The sequence below is a fragment of the Saimiri boliviensis genome, chromosome 12 (genome assembly GCF_048565385.1).
Source record: "Saimiri boliviensis isolate mSaiBol1 chromosome 12, mSaiBol1.pri, whole genome shotgun sequence".
NCBI classification, from domain to species: domain Eukaryota; kingdom Metazoa; phylum Chordata; class Mammalia; order Primates; family Cebidae; genus Saimiri; species Saimiri boliviensis.
In genome coordinates, this window is record NC_133460.1 from 34,286,967 (window position 1) to 34,314,149 (window position 27,183).

The window sequence follows — 27,183 nt, forward strand, 5'->3', positions numbered from 1 at the left end:
CAATTTGGGAGGCTGAAGTGGGCAGATCATTTGAGGCTAGAAGTTTGAAACCAGCCTGGGCAACAAAGCAAAACCTTGTCTCTATTCCAAAAAATAAGTAAATAAAATGTTTTTTAAAAGCATTAACATTACAGGTGTGAGTTCGGCACAGCAGTCTGAAACCTTGTTTGCACAAAAAAATACAAAAATTAGCCCTGGGCATGGCTGCACATGCCTGTAGTCCCAGCTACTCAGGAAGCTGAGAAAGGAGGGTTGCTTGAGCCCAGGAAGTGGAGGCCGCAGGGAACCGGGATTGTACCACTGCACTTTAGCATGGGTGACAGAGCAGGACCCTGTCTCAAAAAAAAAAAGAAAGAAAGAAAGTTAGAAACTGCCTAAATATTTAACAATTGGGGAACTGGTTACATAAGCAATACCTATTAGCTCTTTAGGTCTTAAAAATATCTACTGGCCGGGCGCGGTGGCTCATGGGGCTGTCCACAGGGTCCCTTGGGGATGGGCCCTCGATACCCAGGGTGGCAGGGGCTTAGTGCCATTGCACTCCAGCCTGGGTAACAAGAGCAAAACTCCGTCTAAAAAAAAAAAAAAAAAAAAAAAATCTACCAAGAGTTTATACTAATAATCCAACATCTTTATAATATAAATGAAAAATAAGCAGGATAGAAAACTGTATGTTAAGTAGGCTCCCAGTTATGCTTAAAAAACACAAACAAGTTGGGTGTGCTGGCTCATGCCTGTAATCCCAGCACTTTGGGAGGCTGAGGCAGACAGATTACCTGAGGTCTGGAGTTAGCCTGGCTAACATGGTAAAACTCCATTTTTACTAAAAATACAGAAAATTAGCGAGGCATGGTGGCACACACTTGTAATTTCAGCTACTCAGGAGGCTGAGGCAGGAGAATCACTTGAACCTGGGAGGCAAAGGTTGCAGTGAGCCAAGACTGTGCCATTGTACTCCAGCTTGGGCAACAAGAGTAAAACTCTGTATCAAAAAAAAAAAAAAAAAAAAAAAAAAAAAAAAAAATCCTAAGGGAATTATGTAAAAAAATTAACAACCACTTGGTAAAAGAATTACTGGTCATGGTGTTCTTGTTTTTATACTTTTCTGAATCTAATTCATTTTCCAAAACAAGCATTTAAAAATGTATTTGCACTTCAAGAACCAGAAATACTGTTGCCTTGAACTACAGTTAAGGAATGAAGAAATATGGTTTAAAGGTGAAGAAGAATCATGCAACTACTTAAAATGCTTATAGAAAACTTGGAAATAGCATTTTTAAAAAGGTTAGATTGCAATGTTAAGTTAAAAAAAAAAAAAAGAGCCGGGCGCGATGGCTCAAGCCTGTAATCCCAGCACTTTGGGAGGCTGAGGCGGGTGGATCACGAGGTCAAGAGATCGAGACCACCCTGGTCAACATGGTGAAACCCTGTCTCTACTAAAAATACAAAACATTAGCTGGGCATGGTGGCGCATGCCTGTAATCCCAGCTACTCAGGAGGCTGAGGCAGGAGAATTGCCTGAACCCAGGAGGCGGAGGTTGTGGTGAGCCGAGATCGCGCCATTGCACTCCAGCCTGGGTAACAAGAGCAAAACTCTATCTCAAAAAAAAAAAAAGACCTACGAAAAGATTTAAATGTTTCCAACCCACAAATGTTAAACACTGCAATAAAAGACAATATATCCCATAAACTTGCACGAAGAAAAAAAGACACTGTAACATTAAAAGTTGATTTTTTTTTTAAGTTCACAAAACTAGAAGAGGAACTTGATGCATAAGAGTAACAAAAGTAAAATAAATCACTTTTAACAAGAAATAGACAAACCCTCTATGAAGAAAACCATAAAATTTTATTAAATAACATAAAGATCAAACTAAATAGAAAACTAGAAAAACCATTTTCCTGAATAGGAAGACTTACTAAAATCAAAATGTCAATTCTTCCCAAATTAATATATAAACTTAACACAATTTTGGCAAGGTGCAGTGGGTCACACCTATAATCCCAGCACTTTGGAGGGCTGAGGCAGGTGGATCATAAGGTCAGGAGTTCAAGACCAGCTTGGCCAATATGGTGACACCCCATCTTTACTAAAAATACAAAAATTAGCTGGGTGTGGTGGCATGCGCCTGTAGTCCCAGCTACTCTGGAGGCTGAGGCAGGAGAATCACTGGAATCCAGGAGGCGGAGGTTGCAGTGAGCCAAGATCGCGCCAGTGCACTCCAGCCTGGGCAACAGAATGAGACTCTGTCTCAAAAATAAAAATAAAAAAAACCTTAACACAATTCCAATAACAACGGCAGGAAGGACTTGGCACCTCTTGTTCTGGGGTACAGAGATTTAAAAACATAAATTGATGGAACAGCATAGACAGCGCCTCCAAAAATTCTAATACATACAGAAGCATTTCATCTATAATAACAGTAACACTTCAGTCAGATGGGCAGAATGGGCTGCTTAACCAATGACATTAACACAAAGGATCATGGAGCTGAAAAAAAAATAAGGATAAATTCCTATTTCATAAGAATAAACTCCTGACACAAACCACAGACAGAATGAAATTCCAGATGGGTCAAGATCAAAGAAAAATGTTAAGTGTAAAAAAGGAAAACCTTTACAGTAAAAATAACTGAGAAAAATACTGAAGAACCTGAGGATAAGATGCAATATTCAAAAGCCAAAGAATTTTAAGGTTCACTAAATTAATTACATAAAATTTATAAATGTCTACTTTTATAAATGCAAAAAGATACCATAAATACAGTGGAAAAATAACTAAACTGACTGATGAGAAAATATTAACAGAACATATGACTAAAAAATCAATATTCACAGAAACTCAGTTTCTACAAATGGATAAGAAAAAGACAAGCAACTCAAAAAATAAAAAGCAAAGAAGGTGAACAACCACAAAAGGATGAAATACACTTGGCCAATAAACACATGAAAAGATACTCAATCTCACTAACAGCCAAGAAAGTATAGTAACACTGAAGCCCAAGTTAGGACTAAGGACTGACTCTAAAAGCAATCATAGTGCTGGCAAGAGTATGGAGAAATAGGTATTGCTGATAGGAACAAAAATATACATTGCTATATCTTTCTGTAAAGAGATCAGACAGTATAATTTTTTCTTTTTTCTTTTTTGGAGACAGGGACTCATTCTGTCATTCACACTGGAATGCAGTGGCACATTCATGGTTCACCACAGTCTTGGCCTCCTGGGTCCAAGTGATCCTTCCACCTCAGCCTCCCAAGTAGCTGAGACCACAGGCACTACTACATCCAGTTAAGTTTTTTTATTTTTATGTTTGTAAAGACAGGAGGAGTCTCACCTGTTGCCCAGGCTGGTCTGCAACTCTTGGGCTCAAAGCAATCCTCCTGCCTTGGCCTCACAACGTACTAGAATTATAGGTATGAGCAACTGTGCTCAGCCAGTATAATGTTTTTTAAATGTGCATAGCCCTTTAACCCAGCAATCCCACTTCTAGGAAATCATCTTATAAAGATAAGAGCCCTAACAGCTAGAAAATGAGCAAGAAATGAAGAGATAGCTCACAAAAGGGAAAGTGCAGACGGCCAATAAGCACAGGAAAGACGTCCAACGCTATTAGCCATTAGAGAAACGCAAATTCAAACCACAGTGAGACATGACTACACACCTAGCAGAACGGCTAAATACAAAGTCTTGGCAAAACCAAGTGCTAGCAAGGATGCAGAGAAACTGAATCACTGACACACAACTTGTGGGAACGTAAAATGGGACAGCCATAACAGACAAGAGTGTGGCAGTTTCTTATAAAACTAACTATGCAAATACCATACAACCTAGCAATTACACTCTTGTGCCAGAGAAATTATTGTTGGCAAGAAAGAAAAAGGCAGACTCATGCACTACTGGTAGAAATGTTTAGAAAGCTGGAAGCTGTTCTCTTCAACTCAGCAACCCAACTCCTGCAAACCTACACGAAAAATATAAAATCCTCAGTATATTAAAAAATGATGCTTAAGGATTTCTATTGCTTCATTGTCCATCGTAGTAAAAATTAGAAACAAAGTCAGTATTTCACAGGCAACTGTTTCTACATCTGCAACATGCGATGCAATGTAGCCTTTTAAAAAGTATTAGCCAGGCATAGTGGCTCACACCTATAATCCCAGCACTTTGAGAGGTCAAGTGGGACAGATCACTTGAGGTCAGGAGTTCAAGACCAGCCCGGCCAAGATGGTGAAACCCTGTCTCTACTAAAAACACAAAAAATCAGCCAGGCATGGTGGCAGGCACCTATAATTCCAGTTACTCAGGAGGGTGAGACAGGAGAACTGCTTGAATCCAGGAGGCAGAGGTTGCAGTGAGCCACGATTGCACCACTGCACTCTAGCCTGGGTGATGGAATCTCAAAAATAAATAAATAAATAGGCCAGGCACGGTTGCTCACGCCTGTAATCCCAGCACTTCAGGAGGCTGAGGCAAGCAAATCACCTGAGGTCGGGAGTTCGAGACCAGCCTGACCAACATGGAGAAGCCCCATGTCTACTAAAAATTAGCTGGGCATGGTGGCGCATGCCTATAATCTCAGCTACTTGGGAAGCTGAGGCTGGAGAATCACTTAAACCTGGGAGGCAGAGGTTAAAGTGAGCCAAGATGGCGCCATTGCACTCCAGCCTGGGCAACAAGAGCAAAACTCTGTCTCAAAATAAATAAATAAATAAAATTATTAGAACTGTAACTTGGAAATATTTCAACACTGGAATACCAAAGGAAAAAATAAAAATGCAGAGCATTATATATGACTCCATTTTTGTAAAACAATGGCAATAAAGGTTATATATATGTGTATACATACACGGCTATTTTATTTGTAAATAATTGTGTAAGTACAGAAAAAAGAAGAACAAATAATCCTTGGTCATTAACATAAGCAACCCAAGGAGAAAGAGAACATATGGAATAGAAAAAGAGGGTCCTCTCTTTCTCCCCAAAATAAGATAGCTGATGAAAACTAAAAAGAAAAGAATTCATGCCCGGCAACAGTGATAACTCACAAGACAGCAGTTTTCATGGTACCGTAAGTGTGAAGGTTTGAGAATAACAGAGAGGTATATACAAATAATCAAATTAATCTTTGTACAGAGGAACCAGAAATTGTAAAAAAAAAAAAATAGCCTATCTTTAAATGGTAAATCATAATTTCTGATAATTTTCAAATGTTACTCATATAAACAATAATTGTCCTTCCTGGTATAGATAGATCTCCAACTCTTGGTCTAGATGCAGACGCTGCCTGGATTCTCTTGGCGGATGGGGAATATCCAAATCAGGAACAGGTGCTGGCAGCTGAGAAGGAATCTGGTGAAGAAGTTGGTAAATCAAAAGGGAAAAAGAGAATGGAGAAGAACAAGAGCCCCTGGATGCAGGCGTGAATAAATGAAAAACAAGAAATCATATGAAGACAATAGCCAATGAGATTTCCAAGTCTGGTCAAAGTCCACAGCCTTAGAGACCAAAAAATTCAAACCAAAAGCTTGTTTTAAAAAAATAAAAACTCAGCCAGGCACGGCACAGTGGCATGCACCTGAAGTCCCAGCTATTTGGGAGTTTGAGGAGGGAAGATCTTTTGAGGCCAGAAGTTCAAAGCCAGCCTGGGCAATATAACAAGACCCATCTTTAAAAACAATTTTTAATAAAGAAAAATAAAAAATGTAAAAACCAATATGTATTTGTTCTCATTCCTGCTTTCTGGCCAGTAATGCATAAGACCACCCTTTTCTCCTCTTTTTTTTTTTTTTTTTTCTGAGACGGAGTCTCGCTCCATCACCCAGGCTGGAGTGCAGTGGTGTGATCTCGGATCACTGCAACCTCCACCTCCCAGGTTCAAGCAATTCTCCTGCCTCAGCCTCCCAAATAGCTGGGACTGCAGGTGCACGCCGCCACAGCCGACTAATTTTTTCATTTTTAGTAGAGCCAGGGTTTCACCATGTTGCCCAGGCTGGTCTTGAACTCCTGAGCTCAGGCAATCCGCCCACCTTGGCTTCCCAAAGTGCTAGGATTACAGGTGTGAGCTACTGCACCTGGTCAATTTTTGTATTTTTAGTAGAGACGAGGCTTCACCATCTTGGCCAGGCTGGACTTGAACTCCTAACCTCATGATCCACCTGCCTTGGCCTCCCAAAGAGCTGGGATCACTCCCAGCTGGGTGGATCACAAGGTTAGGAGTTCAAGACCATCCCGGCCAAGATGGTGAAACCCCATCTCTACTAAAAATACAAAAATTAGCTAGGCACAGTAGTAGGCACCTGTAATGCCAGCTACTTGGGAGGCTGAGGCAGGAGAATCACTTGAACCAGGGTGGCAGAGGTTGCAGTGAGCCAAGATTTCGTCACTGCACTCCAGCCTGGGTGACAGAGTGAGACTATGTCCCCGCCAAAACAAACAAATTAGCTGGGTACGGTGGTATGTGCCTGAAATCTCAACTACTCGTGAGGCTGAGGCACGAGAATCACTTGAACCCAGGAGACAGAGGTTGCAGTGAGCAGAGATCATACCACTGCACACCAGCCTGGGTGACAGAGACTCTGTCTGAAAAAAAAAATTTTTTTTTCAGATAAAAAAATGGGCTTAGATTGGCCAGGCGCAGTGGCTCATGTCTGTAATCCCAGTACTATGGGAGGCCCAGGCAGATGAATCACAAGGTCAGGAGAGCGAGACCATCCTGGCTAACACAGCAAAACTCCATCTATACTAAAAATACAAAAAATTAGCCGGGTGTGGTGGCACATGCCTGTAGTGCCAGCTACTTGGGAGGCTGAAGCAGGAGAACTGCTTGAACCCAGGAGGCAGAGGTTGCAGTGAGCCAAGATTGCAACACTGCACTCCAGCCTGGGTAAGAGCGAGACTCTGCCTCAAAAGAGAAAAGGGGGCTTAGATTTGTTGTCCTAGAGGTTCCCCATTGCTAGAAGTAATCTTTTTTCCAGAAAAGAAAAAAAAAAAGCAATTCATTTAATCAAGCAGTAAAATAAAAGTATGCAATCAGAACTGTCTACTACGGAGCCTCAAAAGTGGAATTAAAGTACTTAGGGCAGGTGTCCCCAAACTACAGCCTGAGGGCCACATGCGGCTCCCTGAGGCCATTTATCCGGCCCCCCGCCGCACTTCAGGAAGGGGCACCTCTTTCATTGGTGGTCAGTGAGAGGAGCACAGTATGTGGCGGCCCTCCAACGGTCTGAGGGACAGTGAACTGACCCCCTGTGTAAAAAGTTTGGAGACGCCTGACTTAGGGTAAAGGAGAGGGAGAATCCAATTCATGAACCCCAGGATTTTTGGCCAGGATGACAAGACTCATAACATCCAGTCAACACCTCAAACTAGTTACAGGCTAGTAAGAAACTTGTGATGCAGAGAAGATAAAAATCACATGACCAACATTCAGAGACATTTAAAAGAGAAAAAAATTCCTGAAAAAGCCATTGTGTTTCTTAAGTTCTCTGGGGGATACACGTGACAGTTTTCAACCGCATTAAGAAAAACATCAGGGCCGGGCACAGTGGCTCAAGCCTGTAATCCCAGCACTTTGGGAGGTCGAGGCGGGTGGATCACGAGGTCAAGAGATCGAGACCATCCTGGTCAACATGGTGAAACCCCGTCTCTACTAAAAATACAAAAAATTAGCTGGGCAGGGTGGTGCGTGCCTGTAATCCCAGCTACTCAGGAGGCTGAGGCAGGAGAATTGTCTGAACCCAGGAGGCGGAGGTTGCTGTGAGCCGAGATCGCGCCATTGCACTCCAGCCTGGGTAACAAAAGCAAAACTCCGTCTCAAAAAAAAAAAAAAAGAATAACATCAGGATCGGGCTGGGCGCAGTGGCTCACGCCTGTAATCCCAGCACTTTGGGAGGCCAAGGCGGGTGGATTACAAGGTCAAGAGATCGAGATCATCCTGGTCAACATGGTGAAACCCCGTCTCTACTAAAAATACAAAAAATTAGCTGGGCGTGGTGGCGCATGCCTGTAATCCCAGCTACTCAGGAGGTTGAGGCAGGAGAATTGCCTGAACCCAGGAGGCGGAGGTTGCAGTGAGCCAAGATCATGCCCTTGCACTCCAGCCTGGGTAATAAGAGCGAAACTCTGTCTAAAAACAAAACAAAACAAAACAAAAAACATCAGGATCAACAAACAGCAGCTGATTTTGGTTTTTCACTTCCTGAAAAGTCCAAAACTGATTCTAATGCCTCAACAGGTTAAAAAAAAAAAAATCACCAAAACAAATCATTCTTTCCTTGCATGCTTTGAAAGGAGAAGAAATGCTCTCCTATGATTTGTTCTTACAGTCACCTAAAAGGTTCACAAAAAATAGCAATTTCTTTTTTTGTTTGTTTGTTTGAAACATGGTCTCACTCACATCGCCCAGGCTAGAATGCAGTAGTGTGATGATGGTTCACTGCAGCCTCGACCTCCTAAACTCAAGCAATCCACTTCAGCCTCCTGAGTAGCTGAGACCACAGGCCTGCACCACCACACTCAGCTAGCTAATTTTGGGGGGGGGAGGTTTGTAGACATGGGTTTTCACCATGTTGCCCAGACAGGTCTGGAGCTCCTGGGCTCAAGTGATCCTCCCACCCTGGCCTCCCAAAGTGATGAGACTACAGGTGTGGGCCACCGCACCTCAACAAAATTAACACTTTCTAAATGCTCTAAGATGAATACCTGAAGCCAACCCACTGCTACCCATATGGTAAAGAGATCCAGTCTGTGAGTGTGTGGTAAATGCCTACCAAGTGTCAAAACACCTTGCATGTCATTATAATGAAAATCACAACAGCTAGCCATTACTGGAAACTTACTACCTGCCAGGCAGTGTTCTACGCATTGCACGGGAACTGACTCATAATAACCCTCTGAGGTGAATACCATTATACTACCCATTTCAGAGATGAGGAAACTGAGGTAGAAATTGAGGTGCAAGAAAGAAACTTGCCCAAAAATCTCAACACAACTGGGAACCGGCAAACCCAGGATTCAAACTCCAAGCTCCAAGGCCAATGCTGATTCCACTGCCCCCACTATCATTCCTGTTCGTAATTCAAAGGGAAAACTTCCAGATTATGTCCTCTGACTCCATATGGAGTAAAGACACTTTGGCAGAAAAGTCATGTGTCTAGTCTTTGAGGTAACTTCTAGGGCCTACAAAGCTCCTGGGCCATTATTTCTAGAAGGCAAAATATTCTAAAGATATCTTAAAGCTTCTTCTCAGGCCAGTCTGACTGAAAGAACATGGAATAATTTTAATGAACCACAAGAATGAGTCTTTGTTCCTAGGGAAAAACAGAGCTAGAAAACAACACCAACAGAAAGCGAAGAGGAGAAGCACACATTTTAGAGGCCAGCAGCTGCCACCACTTCTTCCTGGGGAGGCTTCTCAGGCCTCTATCCAAAGGAAAAAACAAGTCTTGCCTGCCATGTCCGCTAATGTCAATGCTGTTTTACATTCCATGTGAAGACGGCTGCATCTCAGTGTCTGTCTCATCATAAGATCAAACATCTCTCTCTCTCTCTCTCTCTCTCTCTCTCTCTCTCTCTCTCACACACACACACACACAAACACACACACACACACACACGCACGCACACATCCACCTTGGATTTTGTATTTTGGCAAAATAATACAGTGCACCATCTCGGCTCCCAATCCAGCAATGGCTGCTCTGTCCTGCTAGCACTGCCTCTCCCCAAAACATTACTTCTCCACCAACACCTTGCAGCTTTCTTTCGATGTAAGGACATATACTATTATTTACTTATTTGTCTTGAATTTGACTCACTCTGTTCAGTTACATACACCTGTTTAAAAAGGAAAATTCTTTTGAAATAAAAAAAAATGGAAAGCTCCATCACAAATGTAAACGGAAAACTAGCATCAGGTGACATAAAAACAGTAGCCTTAAAACTAAACATAATTAATTCAAGAAGGAGATTTAAAAAAAATGAAACCAAAAAAAAACTAAACACAGGCCAGGCACAGTGGCTCATGCCTATAATCCCACCACTTTGGGAGGCCAGGGTGGATAGACCACTTGAGGTCAGAAGTTTGAGACCAGCCTGGCCAACATAGTGAAACCCCATCTCTACTAAAAATACAAAAAAATGATCCAGGCCAGGTGCAGTATAATCGCAGCACTTTGGGAGGCCGAGGCAGGCAGGAGTTCGAGACCAGTCTAATCAACATGGAGAAACCCTGTCTCTACAAAAAATACAAAATTCACCAAGTGTGGTGGCGCATGCCTATAATCCCAGCTATTCCAGAGGCTGAGGCAGGAGAATCACTTGAACCCAGGAGGCAGAGGTTGCGGTGAGCCAAGTTCGAGCCATTGCACTCCAGCCTGGGCAACGAGAGTGAAACTCTGTCTCAAAAAAAAAAAGATCCAATATTTGTGATTTCCTTTAGTTCAGCTTAAACCAAAGTAAGTCCCTCTCCCTGATATCACTGAGACTGGAAAAGAATTAAAAGGAAAATAACCCAGCTATTAGGCAACTGAAAGGAATTTAATACCATGCATTTAACACCTAACATGATGTTAAGTTCATGCTGTGACATGAATCTCTCATTTGGGGAAAGTGTGTGCTTTAAAAAAAAAAAAAAAAAAGGAGGACATGGGGCTAGAGAAGGAAGACCATATTGCCGTTCCACTATCCATAAACCATGTGGTCCATTTACCCTAGGTCTGTGTCCCCAGCACTTAGGAGGTAGCAAAAGAAAATGCTGCACAAATGGCCACTCCCAAACTTTTATGCCTGTAAGTATAGGGAAACTGTCCCCTTCTTGCCTGCCTATATCATAGGGTGGTCACAAGGATCAAGTGAGACTCATGACCTACACAAGAGCATTTTCAGGCCACCTCCCTAAGTGGTGGCTCACACCTGTAACCCCAATACTTAGGGAGGTCAAGGACGATGGATCACCTGAAGTCAGGAGTTCGAGACCAGCCTGGCCAATGTGGTGAAATCCTATCTCTACTAAAAATACAAAAATAGCCCAGTGTGATGGTGGGCACCTATAATACCAGCTACTCGGGAGGCTGAGGCAGGAGAATTGCTTGAACCCAGGAGGCAAAGCCTGCAGTGAGCCAAGATCATGTCATTGCACTCCAGCCTGGGTGATCAACTAAGACTCTCTCTCCAGGAAAAAAAAAAAAAAAAAAAAAGGACCAACCAGGGCAACACAGTGAGACCTTGTATCAACAAAAAAATTTAAAATTAGCCAGGCACAGTGACACATGCCTGCAGTCCCAGCTATTTGGGAGGCTGAAGTGAAAGGATGGCTTAAGCCCAGGAATTTGAGGCTGCAGTGAGCCCTGATGGTGCCACTGCACTCCAGCTGAGTCAGAGAGTGAGACTCAGTCTCAAAAAATAAAAAAAAAAATTTAAAAGTATGGGCAAATCAATTTATAATACAAATGTGTCATTTATACAGATTTATAAACTATAACAATACAGGGCAGGGGTCAGTCAAGCACAGCCCTTGGGTCAAATCCATTCCTTTGCAAGGAAAGTTAGTGGCAATGAGGTACACAGTAACGACAGCAGGCCCAGATGGACTGTACTATGCAGGGAGGGAAGTGATGTCAGGAATCCGAAGATTTCCTTGAAAGCTGGGCACAGTGGCTCACACACGTCATCCCAGCAGTTTGTGAGACCAAGGTGGACAAATCAGCTGAGATCACGAGTTCAAGACCAGCCTGGCCAACATGGCAAAACCCCATCTTTTTCTTTTTTTTTTTTTTTTGAGACGGAGTTTCGCTCTTGTTACCCAGGCTGGAGTACAATGGCGCGATCTCAGCTCACCACAACCTCCGCCTCCTGGGTTCAGGCAATTCTCCTGCCTCAGCCTCCTGAGTAGCTGGGATTACAGGCACACTCCACCATGCCCAGCTAATGTTTTGTATTTTTAGTAGAGACGGGGTTTCACCATGTTGACCAGGATGGTCTCGATCTCTTGACCTCGTGATCCACCCACCTCAGCCTCCCAAAGTGCTGGGATTACAGGCTTGAACCACTGCGCCCGGCTAACCCCATCTTTTTAAGACACACAAAAATTAGGTGGGCATGGTGGCGGGTGCCGATAATCCCTGCTACTAAAGAGGCTGAGGCAAAAGAATCACTTTAACCAAGGAAGCAGAGGTTGCAGTGAGCCAGGATCGTGACACTGCACTCCAGCCTGGGCGACAGAGCAAGACTTGGGCTCCAGAAAAAACAAAAACCAAAACAAACTTCCTTGAAAAAGCAGTGAGAAGCTTTAAAAACAAAAGATAAAAAGGCCAGATGGCTGGAACAGAGAGCAGGTGAAAGCATGTGAGGCCTCCACACTTTGTTAAGGACGTGGGTCTTTCTCCCAAGAGCAAAGAGAAGGCAGCTGGGAGACTTCCAGGGGGCATAAGGTGAGGGAATCTGCATTCTGCATTCAGTATGGTGAAAGCAGGACGAGAACGAACGGGGAGAGCTTGGAGCTGCAGCGGCCATCCTGTGAGATGCTGGTGATGAGGACTGCAGCCCAGCAGAGGAGCTGGAGGGAAGTGAGCGGATTTGAACTCAAGTCCAGGGTTGGGCCAGCCATCAGGGGTGAGGAAAGGTGGCAAGTCATCTATCTTGTCAGTCCTCCTAACAGTTTTTTGTTTTGTTTATTTGTTTGTTGTTTTTTGAGAGGGAGTCTTGCTCTGTCACCCATGCTAGAGTGCTGGGGAATGATCTCAGCTCACTGCAACCTCCGCCTCCTGGTTCAAGCAATTCTTCTGCCTCAGCCTCCCAAGTAGCTGGAATTACAGGCGTGCACCACCACATCCAGCTAATTTTTGTATTTTTAGTAGAGATGGGGTTTCACTATGTTGGTCAGCCTGGTCTCAAACTCCTGACTTCATGATCTAACCACCTCGACCTCCCAAGGTGCTGGGATTACAGGCATGAGCCACTGCGCCTGACCAACAGTTATTTTTAAACATTCATTGACCTTCCCTCTTGAGATTCAACTTTCTTCCTTTTTTAAATTTTTTTGGGGGGTTTTGTTTTTGGTTTTTTGGGTTTTTTTGTTTTGTTTTGTTTTTAAGAAGGAGTTTCGCTCTTGTTGCCCAGGTTGGAGTGTAATGGCGCAATCTCAGCTCACTGCAACCTCCACGAGTTCAAGTGATTCTCCTCCTCAGCCTCCCGAGTGGCTGGGATTACAGGACTGTGCTACCATGCCCGGCTAACTCTGCATTTTAGAAGAGACGGGGTTTCTCCATGTTAGGCTGGCCTTGAACTCCCAACTTCAGGTGATCTGCCTGCCTCGGCCTCCCAAAGTGCTGGAATTACAGGCGTGAGCCACTGCATGAGGCCTTTTTTAGTTATATTTCTGAGATGGAGTCTCACTCTTTCACCCAGGCTACACTGCAGTGGTGCAGTCATGGCTCAATGCAATCTCTACCACCCAGGTTCAAGCAATTCTTCGGTCTGAGCCTCCCAAGTAGCTGGGATTATGGGCATGTGCCACCACACTTGGCTAATTTTTGTATTTTTAGTAGAGATTGGGTTTCACCATGTTGGCCAGGCTGGTTTTAAACTCCTGACCTTAAGTGATCTGCCTACCTCAGCCTCCCAAAGAGCTGGGACTACAGGTGTGAGCCACTGTGCCCAGCTGAGATTCGACTTTCTCACAGAATAGGGATGATAATGTGGCCTTTCCAACATGAAGGTGGTACCACCTTTAGCGAAAAATATTTCAAAGGCAAGACCAAGGCTCTGATATTAAGAAGGAATACCCCTGGGGTAAAGGAGAACAATTTTTTTTTTAACCCAGCCTCAAAACCAATTTAGTCACTAAATATCACACAACAGAGAAAGAACAGACCATGTAACTCTAGCCCTTCCAAAATGTCTAACCTAGGCTGTAACATTTTGCCTCTCTGCATGTTTTCTCATCAGTAAAAAAGGGATAACCCAGGCACAGTGTGGCTCACACCTGTAATCCCAACACTTTGGGAGGCCAAGGTGAGAGGATCACTTGAGCCCACAAGTTCGAGACCAGCCTGGGCAACATGGTGAGACCTCATCTCTACAATAAAATACAAAAATTAGCCAGGCATGGTCACTTGCATCTGTAGTCCCAAGCTACTTGGGAGGCTGAGTGGGAAGATCTTGAGCCTGGGAGGTTGAGGCTGCAGTGAACCACGATCACACCACTGCACTCCAGCCTGAGCGACAGAGCAAGACCCTGTTTCACAAAAAAAGAAAGGATAATATCTCTGCTCCTCCTGAGGACTAAGCATCAACATAAATAAAACACAGCAAAGGCAGTCACATACTATAACTATTATTGTTATTTTCGCTTGTTTTTAGAGAGAGGGTTTCTGTCTATCACCCAGGGTGGAGTGCAATGACATGATCATAGTTCACTGCAGCCTTAAACTATGGCCTCAAGCAATCCTCCTACCTTAGGCTCCCAAAGCATTGGGATTACAGACACAAGCCACAGCACCTGGCCTATTATTATTAATAGTAGGCAGTGTACTCCTTTAAGCCATAAATGACAGTTGTCACAGAAGGAATTAACTTTTTTTTCCTACTATAAAACACAACACTGGCCTGGCACGGTGGCTCACGCCTGTAATCCCAGCACTTTGGGAGGCCGAGGCGAGTGGATCACGAGGTCAAGAGATCAAGACCATCCTGGTCAACATGGTGAAACCCCATCTCTACTAAAAATACAAAAAATTAGGGGGAGAGAGATCCAAGATGGCTGACCACTAGCAGCTCTGGATTGTAGCTCCCAGTGAAAGCACAAAGAACGAGAGGATGCCACACCTTCACATGAATTCTTGTTGCTCACGCACCAGGAGATTCCCAGCGGAGGAGCCCCACGGGTCGCCAGCGCGACTCTTGTGACCGGCGAGGCGGTTTTGCCGGCGCCTTGGAGCGTCAGTTCTTGGTGCAGAGTCAGAAAAGCACCATCAATCTTAACGCCGCTGATTTAGTCGGCACAGTGGGTTGCTCAGATTTCAGCGCTGAGAATCAGTAAGTTGGACGTCCACTCGGAAACCCAATTACAAAGACAGTAAATACAAAGACCACAGATGGATAAATTTATAACGAAGGGAAGAAAACAGCCAAAAAAGGCTGAGAATACCCAAGATCGGAACGCCTCTCCCTCAGCAGGGGATCATAGTTCCTCATCAACAACAGAACAAGGCTTGATGGAGAACAAGTGTGTTCCAATTACAGAAGCAGGCTTCAATTTGTGGATAATGAGAAACTTCTGTGAATTAAAAGAACTTGTTTTAACCCAATCCAAAGAAACTAAGAACTTTGAAAAAATATTTGACGAAATGTTAACAAGAATACACAATTTAGAGAGGAATATAAGTGAATTGATGGAGCTGAAAAACACAATACGAGAACTTCGTGAAGTATGCACAAGTTTTAACAGCCGAATTGATCAAGCAGAAGAAAGAATATCAGAGGTCGAAGACCAACTCAATGAAATAAAACAAGAAGACAAGATTAGAGAAAAAGGGATAAAAAGGAACGAGCAAAGTCTCCAAGAAATATGGGACTATGTGAAAAGACCTAATCTACGCTTGATAGGTGTACCTGAATGTGACGAAGAGAATGAATCCAAGCTGGAAAATATGCTTCAGGACATTATTCAGGAAAATTTTCCCAACCTAGTAAGGCAGGATAATATTCAACTCCAGGTAATACAGAGAACACACAGAGATACTCCTCAAGAAGAGCAACTCCAAGGCACATAATCGTCAGATTCACCAGGGTTGAAATGAAGGAGAAAATACTAAGGGCAGCCAGAGAGAAAGGTCAGGTTACCCACAAAGGGAAGCCTATCAGACTTACAGCAGATCTCTCAGCAGAAACCCTACAAGCCAGAAGAGAGTGGAGACCAATATTCAACATCCTTAAAGAAAAGAACTTTCAACCCAGAATTTCACATCCAGCCAAACTAAGTTTCACAAGTGAAGGAAAAATAAAGTTTTTTTGTGAACAAGCAAGCACTCAGAGATTTCACCACCACCAGGCCTGCTTTACAAGAGCTTCTGAAAGAACCACTACACATAGAAAGGAACAAACAGGCCGGGCGCGGTGGCTCAAGCCTGTAATCCCAGCACTTTGGGAGGCCGAGGCGGGTGGATCACGAGGTCGAGAGATCGAGACCATCCTGGTCAACATGGTGAAACCCCGTCTCTACTAAAAGTGCAAAAAATTAGCTGGGCATGGTGGCACGTGCCTGTAATCCCAGCTACTCAGGAGGCTGAGGCAGGAGAATTGCCTGAGCCCAGGAGGCGGAGGTTGCGGTGAGCCGAGATCGCGCCATTGCACTCCAGCCTGGGTAACAAGGGCGAAACTCCGTCTCAAAAAAAAAAAAAAAATTTTAAATTGACTAAATCCCCCAATCCAAAAGAAAAGATTGATGGTGCTTTTCTGACTCTGCACCAAGAACTGACGCTCCAAGGCACCGGCAAAACCGCCTCGCCAGTCACAAGAGTCGCGCTGGCGACCTGTGGGGCTCCTCCTCTGGGAATCTCCTGCTGCATGAGCAACAAGAATTCATGTGAAGCTGTGGCGTCCTCTCGTTCTTTGTGCTTTCACTGGGAGCTACAATCCAGAGCTGCTAGTGGTCAGCCATCTTGGATCTCTCTCCCCCTAATTTTTTGTATTTTTAGTAGAGACGGGGTTTCACCATGTTGACCAGGATGGTCTTGATCTCTTGACCTCGTGATCCACCCGCCTCGGCCTCCCAAAGTGCTGGGATTACAGGCGTGAGCCACCGTGCCAGGCCAGTGTTGTGTTTATAGTAGGGAAAAAAAAGTAGTATAGTAGGAAAAAAAAATTAGCTGGGCGTGGTGGCGCGTGCCGGCGTGTGCCTGTAATCCCAGCTACTCAGGAGGCTGAGGCAGGAGAATTGCCTGAACCTAGGAGGCAGAGGTTGCAGTGAGCAGAGATCGCACCATTGCACTCCAGCCTGGCTAACAAGAGCAAAACTCCGTCTCAAAAAAAAAAACACAACATTTTCTGTAACAAAGGTTATGGTAGTAAATTCTATTATATAGATTCAGTATTCCTTATCCAAAATACTTAGAATCAGAAATGTTTCCAATTTCAGGTTTTTCTGGACTATGACATATGCGTATTATATACTTACCAGTTAGGCATGCCTAACCCAAAAATCCAAAATCCAACTTGCTGCCATTAGCATTTCCTTGAGCATCATGTTGGTACTCAAAAAGTTTTGGATTTTGGAGCATTCTAATTTTGGGTTTTTAGATGAGGCATACGCTGTGTAAGAACACATTAACCTAACATTCAGAGGAGGATTGCCTCTCTCAGAAAATGGACAGCATGGTAATACAGAAAAGTGATCAAGAAGTCACAGATAAACAGACACACACCACACACACCCATACACAAAGACAAACCAACCTGGCCAGGAAAGGGGAGTCCTTCCTAATTACCTCTGCATCTCAGGCCCTTAAAAACTGACTGCACTGGAAGCTTTCGTGTCCAGCAGAATCACCTGGGGAGCCTGCTGAATTGCAAACTCTCAGCAAGCTGCTCGGTTTCAGTACATACACACACAAATTCATGCACATATACACATCCTGCTCCAGTACAACTAGGATGGGACTTAGACAGTGCATCATCAATAAGCCTCCCAGGAGATTCCGATGCAAGCAGACCTTGGATCCCTGTGTAGACCAAAGCCAGGCCTCATAGCAGGCCCTAAAGAAGGACTAAATTGATCAATCAGTCTAATGATCTAATGCCACAAACACACTGAGAATCTAATGTATGATAGGCACAAAGTGCTTGTGTAAAACACTAAGAAGTAAAATTTTTTTTAAAATGGAGAAACATCCTTTCGCGATGATGGATGAGTATGTAATACACATACTCATCTGGACAACAAATCTTTACTGAGTACCTTCTAGATGCTTCTAGGCACTGGAGAGACATCTGTAAACAATACAGCAAAACATCCCTGCCTGCACATAGCTGACATTATAGTGACAAGAGACAGATAATAAGCAAAATTAAAAGGCTGAATGTATATATAGCCTGTTGGAGGGTGATACATGTCATGAAGAAAACCTAAGCAAAGCAGGAATGGATTATAAGATGTATCATTTTAAACCTGTGCCAGTTTCAAATCACCCATGTAGCTCTATTCCAGGCAGGTCTACATGCTTTGCTCATGGCTGTTAAAGTTTTACAGAAGAACAAAGGAAGGAAAGGACTGAAAAAGGAATGATGGACATGGGTAGGTGGGCTAGGGTGAGAGGGCGGGGGACACGAACAGTTTCCAGGATGAGATGAACGTTGAGCAAGTAAGTTCCCTTCCCTTTCCTTCCCATGCAGGAATGTCCCTCCTGCCACCCCAGGGGCTGCAGAGCGCGAATCAGCTCTGACTGAGCTCACAACACATTTGCAGCAAGGACTGGATGCCTGTGTGTCCCCTACCTTTCCTAAGTCCCGTGTGTCTCCTTCCAGCCAATATTATCAGCTTATGCAATTATGTCAGCCTTTCCTGGGTCGTGAATGTCAATGGCCATTTTTAAGATTTTTTTTTTTTTTTTTTTTTTGAAACACAGTCACTCTGTTTCACTTTGTCACCCAGGCTGGAGTGTAGCAGTGCAAACTCAGCTCACTGCAACCTCCACCCCTAAAACCTTGATTTTCCCCAAAATTAGTCTGGCCTCAAGCAAGTCTCCTGCCTCAGCTTCCCAAGTAGCTGGGACTACAGGTGTACACCACGACGCCCAACTAGTTTTTGTATTTTTAGTAGAGACAGGGTTTCACCATGTTGGCCAGCCTGGTCTCGAACTCCTGACCTCAAGTGATCCCCCTGCCTAGGATTCGAAAAGTGCTGGGATTACAGGCATGAGCCACCGCACCTGGCCCATTTTTAGGAAATATTTGTTATCATAAAAGAAACAGATAATCACAGTAAAAATATGAAACATACCAGAAAGCAATATTTCCAATATTCTTACCCCTACTGCTACCTCAGGCCACATTTCATGTGTTTGGCCAGTGCTATCTGACATAGCTAGGACCACTCTGCAACCATAGAATTTCGTATCCTGCTCTTTTTACAACATATGCCTTTTACTGCATATGTAATTTTTAAATCACTACCTATGTGCTTTTCTGTTGAAAACAAATTCTATATAAATATCATTTTTAATGACTATATAACATTCCGTCCTATTAATGCACTATGCTTTATTTAAATATTTGCCAATTATTGGGTATTCAGACATCTAAGTTCTTATCATTATTATTCATCCTGAAAATAACTTTATATGGGAAGGTATTTTGAATAATTCCTTCAGAATAGATTCCTAGAAAGAGAATTACAGAAAATGTGAGTGTTGGCGATAAGTAGTCACTGCACAAAGAGTCCACGGGGGACTCACATTTCAGCGCTGTACCTCTCGGCTGCAGAGGCAGAGCACATAAGCCAGTCACCTTCTGCTGCCTTTTCAACCTCGATGGTCAATGGTTTTAGAAGAGACATATTTACCTGCTGTCAGAATCCGAGGCGATCTCCTTTCTCCCTCCAAAGCGGATCTGGCACTGCACAGAAAAAGAAGCTGCTGAGATCAGCTGTTGGGTTGGGACACTCAAAACGTTACAAAACAACCCACACAGGGCTTAAGGGTCAGGAAGGGGACACGGGACCAGAAGCTCTGCAAGCCACATCAGGACATCCCTGTGCCCTGAGTGTCAGCACAAGACTTAAGAAGGTGCACACCCCAGCCTTCAAGCTGCCACTTAAAGGAAACCCTTATCTCCTGTACCCCAAACTTATACAGAAACAAGCCTTGTGGGAAAACAACGCTAACAGGAAAACAAAACACACAGCCATCTGTGCATTATCCAGGAAGCTGCTCCTGCTGTCAGCAGCTAACTGTCTACAACACAAAGCTCTTCATGGGTGATAACTACAACTTCCACCAACCTGCACTGATGGGTCCCTTTGGACAGAGCCCCAGAGTTGTTATGACTGGCTATGACGTTACAACCGCCTCATACGAGTTATCCTGTTGTGCGGAATGACCATGTACTGAGAGTGGATAAAAATTAAACCAGGCTACTTTTTGAATTGGTAAAATTAAAATATAGAGAACGTATACTTTGCCATTTTAACCATCTTTAGGTGTAAATTTCCATTTACAATGTTGTGCAACCATCACCATTATTCACTATTCTAGTTTTTTTTGTGTGTTTTTTTTTTTTTGAGACAGAGTTTCGCTCTTGTCACCCAGGCTGGAGTGCAATGGCGCGATCTCGGCTCACCACAACCTCCGCCTCCTGGGTTCAGGCAATTCTCCAGACTCAGCCTCCTGAGTAGCTGGGATTACAGGCACGCACCACCATGCCCAGCTAATTTTTTGTATTTTTAGTAGAGACGGGGTTTCACCATGTTGACCAGGATGGTCTCGATCTCTTGACCTTGTGATCCACCCGCCTCGGCCTCCCAAAGTGCTGGGATTACAGGCTTGAGCCACCGCGCCCGGCACTATTCTAGTTTTCTTTTCCTTTTTTTTTTTTTTTTTTTGAGATGGAGTCTTGCTCTGTCACCTAGGCTGGAGTACAGTGGTACGATCTTGGATCGCTGCAACCTCCGCTTCCCAGATTCAAGCAATTCTCCTCCCTCAGCCTCCTGAGTAGCTAGGATTACAGGCACATGCCACCATGCTCAGCTGATTTTTGTATTTTTAGTAGAGACGTGGTTTCACCCCGTTGGTCAGGCTGGTCTCGAACTCCTAACCTCATGATCCACCCAACCTTGGCCTCCCAAAGTGCTGGGATTACAGGTGTGAGCCACCGTGCCCAATCTCTAATTTTCTTAAAAAAAAAAAGCCACCCAACCTTGGCCTCCCAAGCACTGGGATTACAGGTGAGAGCCACTGCACCTGGCCTACTACTGTATTTTGTCTTTTAAAGGTACAGAATCTCTGCTATGTGTAGCAGTCTTGCAGGATTCCTAAACTTATTATCAAAACTACTACAGTGTGTGTGTGTGTGTGTGTGTGTGTGTGTGTGTGTGTGTGTGTGTATCTGTGTGTGTATATAATTTTAAATGACACATTAGTCAAAACACATAAAACTGTACATTTAAAACGCTATATTTTATGTAAATTATACATCAAAAAAGTTTATTTATAAAACTTATATGCAAAAAAAAGTCATATACAACACTTTAACCCTCAAAATAACAATAATAATAACAATAACAGCAGGCCAGACGTGGAGGCTCACATCTGTAATCCCAGCACTTTGGGAGGTCAAGGTGGGTGGATGACCTGATGTTAGGAGTTCAAGACCAGCCTGGTCAACGTGAGGAAACCCTGCCTCTACTAAAAAAATACAAAAACTGGCCGGGTGAAATGGTTCATGCATGTAATCCCAACACTTTGGGAGACCAAGGCGGGTGGATCACCTGAGGTCAGGAGTTCAAGACTAGCCTGGCCAACATGATGAAACCCCATCTCTACTAAAAATACAAAAATTAGCTGGGCATGGTGGCAGGCACCTGTAATCCCAGCTACTCAGGAGGCTGAGGTAGGAGAATTGCTTAAATCTAGGGGGCAGAGGTTGCAGTGAGCTGAAATCACACCACTGCACTCCAGGCTGGGCCACAGAGTGAGACTCCATCTCAAAAATAAATAAATAAATAAATAAATAAAAATTAAAAAATAAAATATAGGCACAGTGGCTCACACCTGTAATCCCAGCACTTTGGAAGGCCGAGGCAGTTGGATCACCTGAGGTTGGGAGTTAGACACCAGCCTGACCAATGGAGAAACCCCATTTCTACTAAAAATACAAAATTAGCTGGGCATGGTGGCTTGCGTCTATAATCCCAGCTAATTAGGAGGCTAAGGCAGGAGAATCACTAGAACCAGGGAGGTGGAGGCTACAGTGAGCCAAGATCGTGCCATTGCACTCCAGCCTGGGCAACAAGAGCAAAATTCCATCTCGAAAATGAAATAAAATACAAAAATTAGCCAGGCACAGTGGTGCACGCCTGTAGTCCCAGCTACTTGGGAGCCTGAGGCAGGAGAATCACTTGAACCTAGGAGACAGAGGTTGCAGTGAGCTGAGATTATGCCACTGCATTCCAGCCTCGGCAATAGAGCTAGACTCCATCTAAAAACAAACAAACAAACAAACAAACAAAAAAAAAAAAAAAACGAAGCTCTGGGCATAACCTCCAATTTATTTCTCTCTAACTGCTACATTTAAAGTGGTTCAACTTGCCTCCTCACCTTATTATATTTTCCATTTCTGCAGCAAAGAAAGAACAAGCTAATAACATGGGCTCCAGATGTTACCATATTAACAGAGGACCAGGCTCTGTCCGGGCCCTTTACCTGCTTTAACAAGCCAATTCCCTCAGCAGCCGTACACAGATAAGTGACCCAGTTACAGAACAGAAAAAGGATGCTCAGGGAGGGTGCATGAGTTGTCCCTGTACACACAGAGCTGAAGAAGTAAAGCTGGCCTTCACTTCCAGCTACATCTGAGCCCAAAGCCTGTGTCCTTCCTATCACACAATGCGTCAAGGCTTGCGTAGATGCTACATTCTCTGGGCTCACTTCAATACTCAACACACATCCTGGCCACGTGTGGTGTCATGCACCTGTATGTAGTCCCAGCCACTCATGAGGCTAAGGTGGAAGGATTGCTTGAGCCCAGGAGTTCGAGGTTACAATGAGCTATGATGGCACCACTGAGCTCAAGCCTGGGCAACAGCAAGACCCTGTCTCTAAAAAAAAAAAAAAAAAAAAAAATTAACACATACCCCTATTAAAGTACTTACCTCCCTATAGTGTAATTACACACATATAATTGTCACTGCACCTTCCAAAAGAGAGCTCCTAGAATTTCCAGATTTGGATCCTACCTCTGCCACTTACTAACTGTGACGCCTTGAGCAAATTATTGGATCTCTCTGAGCTTCAGTTTCTTCATTCGTAAAATGAAACCAATTGCAGGAACTATAATCTCACAGTGTTGTTGGAAGGATTAAATATAAAGTGCTTAGTGGAGAGCCTGGCACACAGAGAAGGTGTGATCAATGACAGCTAACACTAGCATGCATCTGGTACATGCAGCAAGCAGATTCCAGTCTCACGTCCAGGCTTGCTTCCAAGCCCAGCCAGAGCCAAGCATCAGAAACAGCATCACACCGAACACCACAGAGCCACCTGGAGCATCCATATAGCTGGGGCAGCAGCAGAGAACCCCAGGCATGGGCTCCTTCCTCCCTGTCCTAGCCTTCTTGTGCTCAGCGGTCCTAACTCCAGACCACCACCTCTGCACCCTTCGGAGTTGCTCTCAAACACAAATGCTTGGAAATGAGACAATGAGACTTTGAAACCCACACCAATGTTCTTTTTTTTTCTTCTCTTTTTTTTTTTTTTTTTTTCTTTTCTTTTTTGAGACAGTCTCACTCTATCACCAGGCTGGAGTACAATGCCATGATCTCGGCTCACTGCAACCTCTGCCTCCCAAGTTCAAGCGATTCTCCTGCCTCAGCCTCCCAAGTAGCTGGGATTACAGGTACCTGCCAGCATACCCAGCTAATTTTCGTATTTTTAGTACAGACAGGTTTCACCATTTTGGCCAGGTTAGTCTCGAACTCCTGACCTCAAGTGAGTGATCTGCCCGCCTTGACCTCCCAAAGTGCTGAGATTATAGGTGTGATCCACTGCGCCCAGCCCAATGCCCTTCTTGAAAGGACATCATGAAGGATGGAGTCCTCTAGAGGGCTTTGGAAATTCAAGACACAGGACTTCTTCCAACCCAACTCTGACCACATTCCCTGCTCTATCATTTCCTGGGGAAAACGATTAGATCGCTTCACTGTTCCCAGATATAAAGTGGGAGTCAGTATATGTATGTTATGGGGAAGAAATGACCTATATTAATTATCTGACACATTACTCGACCGAAAAGGCAAACGTGTGCTTTCTGCTTACCTGCTTCACTGCATCCAGCAGTCGCTCCAGCAGAAATTGTCTTTTGTCATTGTTCTGTGATCCTAAAATGGAATGAGGCTTCATTAGTTCTGTCTGATGCTCGTCTTCTATTAAGACTTTCTGACATTATGGTACATGGTTGTCCTCAACTACATCAGTCCATTGCTACTGATCTTTAACAAAATCAATACCACGACCAGGTACCAATAATCTATAACATTACAGTGAAGTTTGCCCACTGCCTGTTACTGCATCAAAGGAAAACAGCTAAACTCATTTTCCCCAAATTTGAAGAAGATGGCTAGAATGGTCTAAGGGCTTCTCAACCCTTGGCATTATTGACATTGCAGAATGTTTAGCAGCATCTCTGGCCTCTACACATTACATGCCATTAGCACACACAAACCCTGAGTTATAACAAAAATGTCCCCACGTAATCCCATATGTCCCCTGGGAATCAAAACTGCCCCCAGTTGTCAACCAGCAGCCTAAAATAAAACTTAAGTTTCCCAATACAGTGGGCACTGCTCACTGGCTGATCTCACTACCATCTCCAACATCCTTTTTCCATGCCACCTTCAGCAATCCAAGCTGAAAAACCTGATTACTCCTTTTCTCAACAGCTGAGTCTGAACTTAAGCAGTCTGGCCAATGAGAAGCCAGCAGAAGTAAACTGGGAGAGTTCTGGGAAAGATTCCTTTCTGATATAAAGAAAAGCTTAAAGGGCATCATTCCATCCTCCATCCTTCATGCCTTAATCATAAACATGTTGGGTGGAGCTGGAGTAGCATTTTGCCACCATGAAGTCACGAGCCTGAGGGAAAGACCTACAGAATCACAAAGACACCAGCCCTTAGATCACTGAGTTAAGCCAAGACTAGAAACAAGCTAATTCTCACAAAATAATAACCTTATTTGTCCACACCACCACACACTGGGCTGTTACTTGCAGCCAAAAGCATTCCCAACTGACATGGATGACATACACTGAACTTCCATTTAAGGTCTAGAGCACGAGCACTTGAAAGCACCAGGTAGACAGTTGTTGGAGCCACACCTGATCTCCACAAGAGGCCCACTACCTCCAAGCAAGATACAAAGCCACGGAATATGACACACCAGACACAGAGCACACTGACTTCAGAGGATACTGAAATTCAAGTTTCAAGGGCAGATGTTCCACATAGCAAGCGCTGAATTGCCATCAGGCTGATTGTGTCTTGGGCAACTCTACGGGGGCTGCACCAGGGAGCAGCAGTGGGGCATTACCTCAGAGAAGGTCAGTGATTCCTCCAGTCAAGCCTGGGCCAGCTGGTTGATAACAACCACCACCACATGCTGGGCACACCCTACATGCCAGGCACCAAGCTGGGCACTCTGTATGCATCGTCTCCTTTCACCTTCACATCCACCCTACAAGCCAGGACCCCAAACACAGATGGGAAAGCTGAAGCCCACAGACGTCAAGTGACTGTGTGCACTGATCCACCCAGGATTTATTTAACTTCTATTGTGTGTGAGGCAATGTTTTAAGAGCTGAGGACACAGGAGTTAAATGGAGCTAAAATCCTACTAGAAAGTGGGCACATGGTGGCTCACACCTATAATCCCAGCACTTTGAGAGGCTGAGGCAGGCAGATTGCTTGAGCTCAGGAGTTTGAGACCAGCCTGGGCAACATAACGAAGCCCTGTATCTACCAAAAATACAAAAAATTAGCCAGGGATGGTGGCACACACCTGTGGTCACAGCTATTCATGAGGCAGAAGTGGAAGGATCACTTGAATCCGGAAGGCAGAGGTTGCAGTGAGCTGAAATCGCCCCACTGCACTCCAGCCTGGGTGACAGAGTGAGACCCTATCTCAAACAAACAAACAAAAAAGAATAAGAAACAATCCACACAAAATTAAACTAATCAATGAAAAAGTATTAGAGAGTAATACTAGCAAGAAAAAAACAAAGAGAGTGATGGGTTAGGGAGGAAGCAAGAAGGCTGTTTTAGCCAAGGCAGCCACTGAGGTCTCTCTACACAGGTGACATTTGAGCTAAGCCCTCTATAAAGAGAAGGAGCACCTATGGAAAAATATGGCAGGCCAGTGTTCCAGACAGTGCAAACAGCAAGGGGAGAGGCTCTGAGGCAGGACAAACTTAGCTCTAGTCTTCCAGGACTAGAAGGAAGTTCGCTGTGGCTTGACCAAAAAGCAAAAAAGCAGAAGGAACAATCAAACAGGCATGCAGGGGCCAGTCACACAGGATCTTGTGGACCATGATAATGGGGGTAGATTCTGTTCAAATTTGAATTCTAATTGGTGGAACTGTGATCCTGACTCAAGACTTCTAAAGCCTATGTTGGGACCACGATACAAGGATCCTGCCTTACCCCCAGGTCTGGTGATAAAATCAGTCAGCAGATCCTTTGAGTCACACAGTAAAATAGCTGATTCTTCAAAAAGTACCATTAGTACTTTTTCTGGAAGAGGATTTGATCAGGAATAGCCTAGACTCCATTCCCACCAGCCATCAGGCATTTCAAGGCATCACTCGGGATGGCTATAGACCCATCTGGCAAAGGTCCTCCCACACCTCTGGACACCTGTGTCTATCAATCAAACGTTCTTTGTTTCAGAATCCAGAGTTTGGACTCTGCTCTTCTCTCCTTAACACCAGAATAGAAAAGTCAGGCTTGCTTTCTTCCTTTTTCCAAGTATGAGACCTGACAGTTCTGCCTGCTCTTGAGCAATGCCAACTGGAAACCTGACAGGGTTCCCTGCACTGGAAATGCCTTTGCTATTTTTTTCTCATTACAGCAACAATTCATGTTGGAAAAAAAATAGAATAACAAATCAGGAAAAAATGTACAAAGAAAATAAAAATCTCTATCATCTCCCTACTGATAATTTTTTAATGCAGTGCTTCTCAAACTTCAAGGTCCACAGAAACCTCAGGTCTCATGGACACCTAGTTTAAAAGCAACAATGGGCCAGGGACAGTGGCTCACACCTTTAATCCCAGCAACTTTGGGAGGCCAAGGTGGGCAGATCACATGAGCTCAGGAGTTCAAAATCACTCTGGCCAATATGGCAAAACCCGTCTCTACTAAAAATACAAAAATTAGCCAGGCGTGGTGGCGGGCACCTGTAATCCCAGCTACCCAGGAG

The 27,183-nt window shown here is 44.1% G+C and overlaps 1 protein-coding gene across 3 annotated transcripts in view; it reads right to left on the reverse strand.

Moving 5' to 3' along the window:
- Positions 1-27,183, reverse strand: part of SNX29 (sorting nexin 29) — a 596,746-nt gene that overhangs the window by 544,707 nt on the left and 24,856 nt on the right. For all 3 annotated transcript variants that reach the window (XM_074382212.1, XM_039477976.2, XM_074382213.1), the window contains exons 2-3: positions 24,028-24,089; positions 19,560-19,612 (exon numbers count right to left, since the gene is read on the reverse strand). In XM_074382212.1, the coding sequence (XP_074238313.1) occupies positions 19,560-19,612; positions 24,028-24,089 (115 nt within the window). The remainder of the gene's footprint in view (positions 1-19,559; positions 19,613-24,027; positions 24,090-27,183) is intronic.